Here is a 12,141-nt window from a genome sequence, read left to right as displayed (position 1 = left end):
TAGTGCTCTAAACTATTTTTAATGTTCGTACAAGTAAAAGTGTTTAGCAAAGTTTCAACACCAAGGTTGGGCAAGGTGCATGAAATGTTTATTAAACCAAAACAAAATAAATCCAGACGTAGAGGAAACAAGCAGAGTAAAATCTATGGTGCTCAATTGCACAGACTAATGACCTAATTAGTGCTCACGCAGTAAGGTACAGAAAATTAGCCACATTTAGCCATGAAATATTTGTTTTAAAATACAGTTCAGGGTAAACGAATGGCTTAAAATGCACGAATTCAGGCCACATGAGGCAATCTATGTTGCAGGTGTATACCACAAGTTCGAATTTTACTAAACGAGCTGCATGAACATCTAAGCATAAGTGCAACCTTTGCGAGCCATACCTAAACCATGCAACACACGGCACACAAGCACGCATTAAGGGGGGACGTGGTTCTTAGGGCTCTCTCATTTATTTTTGAACCAAGTGTGACAAAAGTTGGCACGCTTACTTACTTTGTTCTCCGGATTCTAAAAATGTAGTTATTTTTTCTGTAGCTTCCTTAGTTAATTAAGTAATCAAGATAACAATTTCCATTGTTCTTGCCATAATAGCAATATGCTGTCAAAAATTTTAAATAGCATAGGGATTGAGAGTAGAAAGCATAAAACATGCGACATAAGGCGCACTTGTTTGAATGGATCATTATTTCTTACTTTACAGTACACTAAACTTCACAGCCCTGAATGTGGCCATTGTGTCGTCACACAAAAGACTAGATTGAAAAACTTGCCTCAAGAGAAATCAAAATCTGCTTCCTATGTTGTGTGCTCCAAGCATATAGCTTCATGCTGCAAAATAAAATATTCTGCTATCTGTAATATTTTGAGATATATTGCAGTAATTTTCATGCAGGTTGTGTGAAACAGCCATTTTGAGAAAATGAAGAAAACAAAGAATTTTAACAATTTAACTGTAAAAATGTATGCACTTATAATTACATAGCCATTGACATATCAATGAATGCTAAAAAGCCTAAGGAGTGCAATGCTGCAAGCTGATCGAAAATTGAACGAGTACTTCTCGAATTACAGCACAGTAAAGTTCATTGCATGTAACCAAATATAGAAGTTTTTATAATAAAATAAAAAAAATGAAGCTGCCCATTGAAAATAGGCTCCCAGCATTGTTTTTTGTGGACGTTTAGCTACATTGTGCAAAAACAATTACAGCTCTAGCTGTCCTAGGTCCACTTTTACCGAACAAGCAAAAGAAAGTGGTCAAAATCTGTGATTCGGGAATAATGCTGTTGAAACTAAATTTCGCCATTTCAAGGGAAAAATGTCATGGCACACATACTTTTAGTCAGTTGATATGCACCGGGAATGTAATAGGACTGATCGTTTGTACGAGCGTGTCGTTTCTTCTAGTCCTGCAGCAAGTTGTCGCCATGTGCTCGTCTGCCGCGATGCCGCTTATCAGTTCGGTGACTGTACTGACAGCGATGTGCGAAAAATGTGCGTGCGTCATCCACGATTCGTCGAATAACGCGGCGATGTTTTTCAGCTTGTCCAGAATAAGTTACCCGTAAGTGTAGCGAACCAAAGTTGCTCCCTCGCTCATCAATTTCGAGGCCACAGAAGTGCCGAGGTGTTGGTTTCCTTTTCACGTAAGACTGCCGCATTTTTGAGCGGAGATCGCGACAACGTTGCGAACACATCGTTAAACGCAGCCTACCTGTTGCCAATAGCCTCCATTGCGAGGGCCGTTAGCATGTTCACTGCGAACGGATTGACTTTCTGTTGGTGGACGCGCGGCGTACTCCACTCTGACGACCCGTCGCGCAGTTCAAGGTCCTTTCGTCAGGTGGGGGGAAGCACAACATCGGCGGGTTTAGTGATAAGAGTGCACTTCCGTTCCGTCACTACAAAGATTGATATCTCTGGTAGCTTCACTTCTGCTTTTTACATGCCGTCCTCTAACTGATGAGGCTGCAAAACACAGCCGTTCTCAGTAATGTTGTCGGCAAACCACTGGGCTCGTACGTGAGTTAGGCCTACACCGGTGACTCGGCGACCGCCGTTGGCCGCATCGAGTTCGTTATCCTCATTGTCCTGAGCCATAGCGGGGATCTTTCTGAAGTTCCCCGCTATGACTCAGTTTTGGCGACTGAGCGGCAGGTAAACACGTCCAGACAAGTAAAATTGTTGTTGTCGCGCAGGTGCACACCGCATTTGTGCATCTTAATTTCCTAATGCTGACTAGAGAGCTTAGTTAATATATTTAGGTATGTAAAAAGTATGTAAAAATATAGACTACATAAATATGTAAAGCAAATATTATTTTGATTAAAAAAAGAAACGTAGAAAATACCCTGCATATATTCCATGGACAATCGAGACCTCATCCGCGAATTCTACCAACGTTCACAAAATAACTTAGTAAACATTTTGAAAAAGACTTCTTGTAAAGAACGTTTCTCAACGTCTTCTAAAAAACTTCCTTTGAAAAACGTTTATTTAATGTCAAATATTATACCTAGATGTCCGCATACCTTTCTAGTCACTTCGAGAAGTTTATACGACGTTTTGTGTTTCTTGGGTCGGACTCAGACTCACTGAAATTTGCCTGAGCCAAACTGAGTTGGACTCATACTAACGAAAAATTTTTCTAACCGGATTCACTCATACTCAGACTCACGAAAATATTACTCACCCGGACTCACTCAGACTCCCAGCTCGATCTTGGTCTTGGTGAGTCGACCCATGAGCGAGTTCGCCGACCTGTGCTCGTAGGGCAGTAATTTCGGCGAGAGAGATACCCTGAGGAAGAATTGGGATAGCGAGGGTGAACTTGACAAGAGAAAGGCAGGTGCGGTTTTTGACAATATTCAAAATCGTGTGCGAAACAGCGACACCACGCGTAAGCATCACAGCAGGAATTGGTGCAATCATGTAATCGCGTCAGGTACAGGTGGCGTGGAGGATAAGTCAACGTGTGTAACAGAGTGAGGCAGAAGAAGTTATTGAATTGATACAGCAGAGACGGCTTTGAGTTAGGTCGATCTGATCAGAAAACAGAGAGGCGTCTAAAGGTGAAGAGAGCTAGTAGAGCAGTCTATAAGGGCAGAGTGAGCAGTTAGAAAATTCATAAATAATATAAGATCATGAGGCCAATTTTCAATAACTGTGAATTTGCTGCTACTCCGCACCTTTACCAATATTGTTACGGGTAGGTTATTCATTTGATCAGAGCACTGGGTGAACAAGATGCCACCAGTCCAACAACAACCGTCATCGTCTTTTTTTTTCATGCAGCAAGGCTGCAGCAGCTGTTCTGTATCACTGTAAAATGCTAACATTACTGCTATGGCTAGGGAAAACTGACAGTGCAAACTACATATAAAAATTGAAAGAGGAAGCTAACCAGAAATACAGAAAGAAAAAAATTTGTGAGACAAATAAGATACAAAGAGAGAAAAACAGAAAAAAGTTGGGACAAAAAGAGGAATAAAATAGAAGAGGCAAGAAACAAACAAAGCTGCCGTGTAGCTTTGCACTACTTTCTTGCTTGGTACCACTTGGCCGAAGCTGTCCCTAATTTTTTTCTCCTGCACCATCTCATGTTTTCCGAGGGCAAGATGTTCGTGCACTGTATTGCCTGCTTTCCTACCGCTGCATCGGCCACGACGGATTCAGTGACACCCAATAAAATGAGCTCATAGTAGTTCGTAGTACTGAAGCGTTGGTGACATAACGTGAAACTAAACGCAACGCTCAATATTCTGAAATGATCAGTATTCTGAAGTACCTATAGCAGTTAAATAATTTTACATTGAAATTATTAGCAGCTGGTGCGGGATTTCTTGAAAGTATAGTGTCAATTTTTATAAAAGGGAATATGGAAACGCATGGCTCGTGCGCTTCGGCGGCTGCTTGTATTGTGTTCAAGCAGGACTGATAGCAACCACAGCCTCTATTTCCGTTATCTAGTGGCGAGCAAAGCAACCGGTCATTGGTGATATGAAACTGGCGGCAAGATTGCAGCCCAGTCCCCTTTCAAGGCCAAGACCGAGCCTCTCATGTAATTGCCTTGAAAGGGAGGCGGTTGCTATCTTGCTGCTGGTTCCATATCACCAATGACCATCTGCTTTGCTCGCCACTAGATGACGGAAATAGAGGCTGTGGTTGCTATCAGTCCCGCTTGAACACGTTACAAGCAGCCACCAGAGCACTTGGGCCGCGAGTTCGCACGTTCCCTTTCATAAAAATTGACACTGTACATTAACCTAAAAACATTAGTGATGTGGCGTTCGTTCTACTGAAATTTTATTGCAAAACATTACAGATAAACAAAAACTGAGAATAAATTATGACTTTTTCCATATCTACTGAACATGATATTTATTTGAGTACTGCTTCCATTGCTTTTGGCAGAAAACAAAAAATTTCTGACAAACACCTGCAGGTGTCTAATGACTTGTAAAATATCTTTTGTTAAGTTTGTGTGCATGCACATTTATTCATCGTCCTTTTCAATTGAGGGCCAACGTTCATACTGTCTTTAGTTCAATGCTCCCTCTAAGTTTTTCTTCACATGCTGAAAAATTTTTTATTTGCGCCAGTTTTGTTCAAAATATTGTCACGTGGTCATGACGTGAACGAAGGGAGCAGACTGTAGGTAGAACATGAAACTGTTTATTTTGCTGAACTTGTGGTCGATAAACTGTACGTCAGATTACAGTGATACACACTGGCACTAGTAGCGGCGAACCTATCATCGGCCATCGATCAACTGGCAAGCGGCGAAGCGCACCAGCATTTATACACATGCCATTGAATATTCCAGCCTTATCACTTCTGGTGCTATCTTTGGAATAATGTCGAGTGTTCACGTCATTGCGTACAATCTTAGCTGAATAATGTACAATAATCACGAACCTTCTTGAACAGTGAGGCGCAGTTCATGCTGAGCATTTCTAACAGCTGAGCATTTCTCGAACAATGAGACGCAGTTCATGCTGAGCATGTCTGACAGGCTTTGTGGGTGATAATCAAATCAAACAAGAGTTAAAATAAGAATCGCGTGTGGCAGTGCCCCCTTCTGAAGACGCATCCTCTTGATGCATAAAACAGAATACGCACAAAAAATAAATGCATGCAAGAAAGCACGAAAGTACAATAATAAATAAGTACCAGCAATAAAGCACAATATTAGGAAAACAACAATAAAGAATGCAGTTCTTAGGTATGCGCATGGAATGGCTTGAGGTGCACAACATGAATCAGAATCAGAATTTTATTAAGGAGAGATGCTACCCGAAGACACTTTGTTTTAATATAAACTCTAGAGCAATGAAACTTGAGCTGTTTATGGAATTTTTTATGCTGATTTCAAATATATAATTAGTTTTCTTGCAAGTTGCAAACTTTTAGCTCTGCAACATGACAAATTGAAAACCTTAACCCTTTTTCCATCTCTCTTTTCATCCCTGAATTTCCGTTATTTTTTACCATTCATAGTTCATAATGTTTGAAATAAAGTGTAGAATGCAAATAACTAATTAGAAAGCACATACAAAATATGTAGTAGGCGTGAAAAGTAATAGACATAAAAAGTCCATATTTCACCTACCTTAGTAACGGTTTACATACAATTTTTTTATTATACCATGAAATATTGAAATTTAAACTAGATGATTGCATTTGTCATATTTTGAAAAAAAATTGGGCAAAATGTCATGCAGATCCAAGCACTAAAAGTGCCCGAAAAAGGAGGGGCACCTTGAAAAAAAATGGCATAATTTTTGTTTTGAGAAAAACGAGTTTTAAAGTTAATTCTGGGTTTTTATTTATGAAAGATATCATTAAATTTGATGAAATTTGACAACCAAAAACAACAATCCTTCTTGTAGTGGCCACTGCCACTAAAATACGCCAGCACCATAAGTTTGTCCCTCTCAGCTTTTTCGAGCCGAATCCTCACAGACATTTTGCTCACAGACAGGGCCATGAAACACTTGCCAAACTTCCGCTCCATCTGGCAGAGCCATGTGCCAACTGCAAGCTAGGAAGAAGTTCGACAGGACTGCAAAATTCAAACTAAGTCCAGTGTCATGCCATTTTGCGGCCATGCTTGTGCCACATATCGTCGTACATAATGGCAATGTCGTCCCTTCTAAGTTCCCTCACTTCGAGCTCTTTCAACCTCACAAGATTGGCGCTGACGTCATCCATTGCCGCATCACAAACTTTCTGGCTGATGGGTGTGAATGACTTTTGATGCATTGGCTTTTGCAAGCCAACAACTGCCGCAAATCGGACCATCTGCTCGTAGCCTATTCCTACAAAGCGCGTCGCACAACGGCTTTCATTTGCGAGCAATGGCTTTTTGCATTCATAATGAAGAAGAACACGAGAAAAGCATTGTTCAGCTGCGCTGCTCGACAAGACATGGACCCCGCAAATAGGCTTCACAGCACATACAGGCGCGCAGTGGCCAATGGCGGTCCCCCGGTCCGTACCACGTGATAAGCCAGTCGCGGCACTCGAAAAACGCGGAGAAGCGTGCTTCTTTTTATTATTTCTTGCGCTGCATCAGCGAGGGAAACTGTTGTTATTTGAAGAGTGAGGCTCGACTCTTCGGCTCATGGGATCAACAGTGGCGAGCGGCAGCGCATTATCGGTGGCAAGGTGCTCGAATCTGCACACTTTGGACCTTTTAACAGGCACCTTGTGCTCTTTAGATGCAATTTTTAAGTATTTCCTGTTAAGTCTCGACCTGTATCTTTTTTTCATAACAATAGATGTATTAATCTTATCAAAACAGGCAAAAATTTAAAAATCGGTAATTTTGAAAAAAACTCGTTTTTCGACCCGCATCTCCCCTTAATAAAAGTTGAGTGAAGTTACAAGCACGTGGTATACAGGTCTTCAGATGGTGCACACTGCCATAGAGAGTTCGTGATGCCATCAAGGACAATCTCGTTGTCGAGTGTACCGAGACGTCAAACTACCCTGTATAGTTCGAAGTACCGTCACAGAAGTTCTTTCTTGAGTCCACGTCGGCATGTCACCGTCTAAACTTTAACAATCACCGGGCTGGTATTCCACAAAACTTCATCGAAGATTGTAACTCAGCTGCTGTCACTCAGCCGTTCATTCTTGATATGAAGGCGGGCTGTTGTCAAGCTTCTTAGGGGCCCTGAATTTAGACAGTCCCGTTGATGTTTTGTTCATAGCTGACGTTTGGTAGCATGGTGTCGAGCATCGTGGCCAGACTCCTTTCATACACCAACTTGTATGGCGTCATTTTCGTCGTTAGTATACGCGAAGGTCGCATATGAAAAAATTGCATCCCACGTTTTGAGTTCGACGTACATGGCCCGCATATCGGCGATGGCCTTATTAAGATGCTTGGTGAAATCACTGGTCTGTGTTCCGGCGGTGACATCTCTGCCTACACCTCAGGATTGCTTGAATTAGATCAGCTGTAAAAGCCGTACCTCTGTCAGTAATGAGGACCTTTGGAGTTCGTGATGCAGGACAGTGTTATCGATGATGAACTTTGCAACCTTGGCGGCACTGCCTTTGGGCAGGGCCTTTGTCTCGGCGTAGCTATGACGATCCAGTAGCTACGACGATCCAGCTTTTTCTGGATTGCGACGTCGGGAACGGCCTCAATAAATCCATGCCGATTTGCTGGAACAGCTGGTGAAATGGCTTGATGGGTTGTAGAAGTCTGGTTGGCCTAGTCAGCAATGTCTTTCGTCGTTTGTAGTCCTGGAATGTTTTCATGTAACGAGGGACCTTGGCGAAAAGGCGTGGCTAGTACTACTTCTCTTGTATCCTCACGAGCGTGCGGGAAAAACCGAGGCGGCTAACTGTTGGGGGGTCGTGCATGGCCTGCAATATTTCTGGTGGTATTGCTGAAGGTACGATGGTTAGGTAGCTAGCCCGGGGTGGAGAGAAGTTCTTCACGAGGACGTTGTTTTTCACGAAAAACAATGCCAGTCCTGGCTTGAATACTTTTGGGGCGATGGTGGTGCGGCCCTCAAGTATTCCACTAGGCCTCTCAGTTCCAGCTCGGCGAGTCATCAGCACTGGTGGTTCCCAAGATGGCTAAGCACTCATCATCCTGGTCGTCCTGAGGGGGTGAATTGATGGGGGCGTGAGACAGGCAATCGGCATCAGAGTGTTTCTTTTCGAACTTGTACACGACGATAATGTTGATTACTCAAAGCCTTAGGTTCAACCGTGCGAGGTTAGCTAGCCAACACAAGGCATGTTGGTTGCTCACAACTTTGAAAGGCCTGCCGTAAAATTAATAGCGAAACTTTCACGCTGCCTGGATGATGGCAAGGCACTTTTTTTCTGTTGTGGAATAGTTGGCCTCGGCCTTGGATAGCGACTGGCTAGCATAACTGATAACCCTTTCCAGGCAGTCAGTTCTTTGCGCAAGGATGGCCCCGAGTCCTACGCTGCTTGTGAAAGTGTGTACTTTTGTTTCGGTGTATTCGTTAAAGTGCAGAAGTAGGGGTGATGTCTACAGGCGTCGTTCAAGTTCCTGAAATGCTTCTTTTTATGCCATTTTCTCATCTAAATACGGAATCGGTTTTCGTGAGGTGAGTTAGCGACTCAAGGAGCTGTGAAAATATTTTTACGAAACACTTGCAATAGGCGCACAATCTAAGCAATCGGCATACAGACTTCTTGTCAATAGGCGGTGGAATATCGGTGATGGTGTCTGTTTTCTGTGAGTCTAGGTGGACTCCAGAATTGCTTATCACGTGTCCCAGGAACAAGGGCTCCTCGTACGTGAAGAGGCACTTTTCTGGGTTCAGGATGAGTTGAGAAATCTTGATAGCTTGAAGTACTGCTTCAAAATGCTGGAGAGGCTAGTCGATGCTCAAGGAAAACACGTTGTCCACTTGACACAAAGCAAGTCTGGCATTTCAATCCAGCCAGCACGGCGTCCATAACATGCTGGGACATCACGGGCGCCGAGAAAAAACCAAATGGCATGGCCTTGAGCTTGAAGAGGCCATCTGGTGTAGTGAAGGCAGTTTTCTCTCTATCTATCTCGACCTCAATTTATCAATAGCCGCTATTGAGGCTCATCGACAAAAAGTGCCTCGCGCTGTGGTGTTGATCTAGGGCCTGGTCTGTACGTGAGAGAGGGTACAGACTAATTCAGACTTCAGGTCGATAGTGACACCATGGTGACTTAGGACATTCATTTTTAGTATCACGTCCCTGGAGAAGTTCTGTAAGATAACGAAACTCGCCGGATAAGTTTGCTTCTTGTTTTTTCCTCTGGCTGTGCAAACTCCAACCGGCGTCATTAGGTCGCCTTCAGCAGTTCAGATTTTAGGACCATTTCAAGGGGTCTTTACTTTCTTCAGCTTTGTGGGAAACGGCACACTGATTACAGAATAGTGTTCATAAGTGTCGATGAGAGCGATGACGTTGTGACCGTCGATGAGAACATTGACGACGCTTGTTCGTCGTCGTGCATTGAAGTTGGGTCGTGGCGGTGAATCATGGCTCTGTCAATTTGCTCCGCTGCTTCTACATTGCGGCATCAAATCTTTTGGCCGCAAAGTTTTGACGCAGCTGCGTACGAATTGCAGCAGGTTCTTGAGGTTTTTTTACGTAGTCGTCTTTGGCGGTGGAGGGTCTTTGGTAGTTTGTCATACAGCAACCAAACCTCCATCAGTTGCTGCCCTTAGTTTTACAAGTAAAAGCTCAGAGATCGGCCGCGAGCAGATCTGGCTTATTGGCTGTGGTGCGGCAAGGCGTAACGGCCTTGCAAAGGAGATCGGAGAGATCGTCAGGGCATCTCTTGCGCTCCTGCGAGATAGTCAGGGATGTGATGTGGTCGCTCTCCTGCTGGGAAGGTGGTGAGTGACCACACGTCTCGTGTGCTATCTTAACAGAACAATCTACAATATTCGCGAACTTTCTTGAACAATGCGGGGCAGTTCGCACTGAGCATTCTTGACAGGCTTTGTGCGCGAAAACTGAATGAATTAAGAGTGAAAATAAGAAGCGTGCGTGGCAGTAGGATGTCTGTGGCTACATAATTACCTGTTTCTCATCTGTTGCCTAAGGCATAATTTCAACCAGCAGATCGCTATACTCATTGTCTTGTGTGCTAGGTCGAGTTGACATTGCTTCTAGCTAAATGCTTTTCAACTTGTGGAATGCTTTCAGAAGGTTACCTAAACGACCTATCAGCCCACCCGTGGTTAATTCATGTGCTACTGCTCAGCTCTTCGGATGAAGACTGTGCCAGGCTGCTGAATGGGGTGAGAACTACTATGCTCGTTTCATAAAAATGCTTTTGGAAATCATATCTGAAATGTGCTGTGAAAGGTATTTTATAGTAGTGACTTTATCTTGACAGTCGAAAGATAACATTAAAATGGAATGTAAGCATGGCAGTTGTGATTGAGCTCAGAAGACTGGTAAATTTACTGAAAAAGTTGTCCACTGACATTGAGACGGTTAATGCGGTTGCTTTCTCGATGCAGAATATCTATGCCTGTGCTGTATTCACTGCATGAAACTGCATAAAGCACTTTTTGCTAAGTGTGCGAAATAATTATTTAGCACGAATATCTATGCCTGTGCTGTCTCTTGTATTCACTGCATGAAACTGCATAAAGCACTTTTTGCTAAGTGTGCGAAATAATTATTTAGCACTGTGTAGCTTCACACATGTATGGAAAATGTGGAAGTAATGATTGTTGCTGCTGGACTACTTGTGTAAACCTAAAACATTTACTTGAGTTATTGTGCGACTTTTATTGTATTAGTTTTGTGTCTAACAAAAAAGATGAGTTTTTAAATGTAGACTTCTTTTCTTGTATTCAGTCTTGGGAGGCCGACTCATAGCGTAGTTTGTGGGCATGTAGCCAGTCCTGAATTGGCTAGCCTTTTATTCTTTCACCTGTTTCCTTTCTATCTCTTACTATACTATACCCAAGGCTATGCTAGGCTCTACTAGTGTGCCTGAATAGCCGAGTGATTACTACGCTTGCAGTCAGATCATGTGTGCGTGGGTTTCGATCTGATCTCACCAAAAATTTCTTCACTTCGCTTTGAATGAAGGAAAGGTGTGTAATCTTAAGTGCTCGCTTTCTTCGTTAAGTACAATAATAATAAAACCTAACAGACAATAATGCCAGAGAGAGTATAGGGGATATTATTAGAAGTACTTGTAATGTAAGTTTGAAGAAACAAAAGCGGATGAAAAAATAACTTACCACGGGCAGGAACCGAACCTGCGATCTTCGAATAATGCTTTGTATCTCTTTTCTCTGTACTCGTTCTGTCGCCCATCAAAGTTATTGCGTCTCACACTGGACAAATTCATGCGAGTGCTCTGGGAGCAAAGCAGAAGAGGACAAAAAGAGTAGATGCTATTTCATGATGATGACCATTTTCTATCTATGACAGACGCAAAAACTCAAGCATAATATCACCTGTGTTCTAAAATAATTGAGGTGACGGTAATATACACATCTGACCTTGAAGTGCCACCATGGTAGTGTGGATTTCAGCTTGATGGGTGGTTTCACGGCATATCACTCTCATGCTGCGATGAAACCTTCATTATAGAGTGTTGAATGTACTCAAATATACACATAATTAGTCATTTAGAATACTTGAAATTTTAAATACTGTACTGTTTGTTTGGATATTCGAAGTGTTGCAATATTCATCGATCCCAAACATACATACCGTTGCTTTGCAATAAAATGTTCCTGAAAACCAGAGCTGTGTGTGTTCTTTAGCAGTCCTTCTCTATTCACTGTTTTCACATTCAACTTGTGTAATGCTGCATAAACTTGTGTTGCAATAGATGCTTCAAGGTGACATTGTGAGTGAGTTGCTGGCAAGCCACCTACCACTGATTGTTGAAAGGCTTCACAAGGATGGCAGCAGCCAGGCACAGGCTGTCGCTGCCAAGGTAACAACACCTTCTCACCTTCTTTTTTGAGGCAATGTAGCACCTGCACTTGCATCTTCAATCGTGAGTTTTAGCATACTACAGAGCTCTTTCATCAGCATCAGCATGTGTGTAAAATCCTAAATTCAAGCTTAACATTGCAACAGAATGGAAAGGTGGGCTAGTGTGTAATTCATGAT

General features: G+C 42.7%; 1 protein-coding gene across 10 annotated transcripts in view; it reads left to right on the top strand.

The window, feature by feature from the left end:
* Positions 1–12,141, top strand: part of LOC119160784 (uncharacterized) — a 708,235-nt gene that overhangs the window by 688,025 nt on the left and 8,069 nt on the right. For 7 of the 10 annotated variants that reach the window (XM_075880899.1, XM_075880896.1, XM_075880895.1 and 4 more), the window contains 2 exons: positions 10,201–10,295; positions 11,855–11,962. In XM_075880899.1, coding sequence (XP_075737014.1) covers positions 10,201–10,295; positions 11,855–11,962 — 203 coding nt within the window. Of the gene's footprint in view, positions 1–10,200; positions 10,296–11,854; positions 11,963–12,141 lie in introns of those variants that run through there. The other 3 variants (XR_012887742.1, XR_012887741.1, XM_075880897.1) reach the window with 3 other exon arrangements.

This window comes from Rhipicephalus microplus, chromosome X (assembly GCF_043290135.1).
Source record: "Rhipicephalus microplus isolate Deutch F79 chromosome X, USDA_Rmic, whole genome shotgun sequence".
NCBI classification, from domain to species: domain Eukaryota; kingdom Metazoa; phylum Arthropoda; class Arachnida; order Ixodida; family Ixodidae; genus Rhipicephalus; species Rhipicephalus microplus.
The sequence above is the reverse complement of the archived record's forward strand: the minus strand, read 5'-3'. Positions and strand labels throughout refer to the sequence as shown.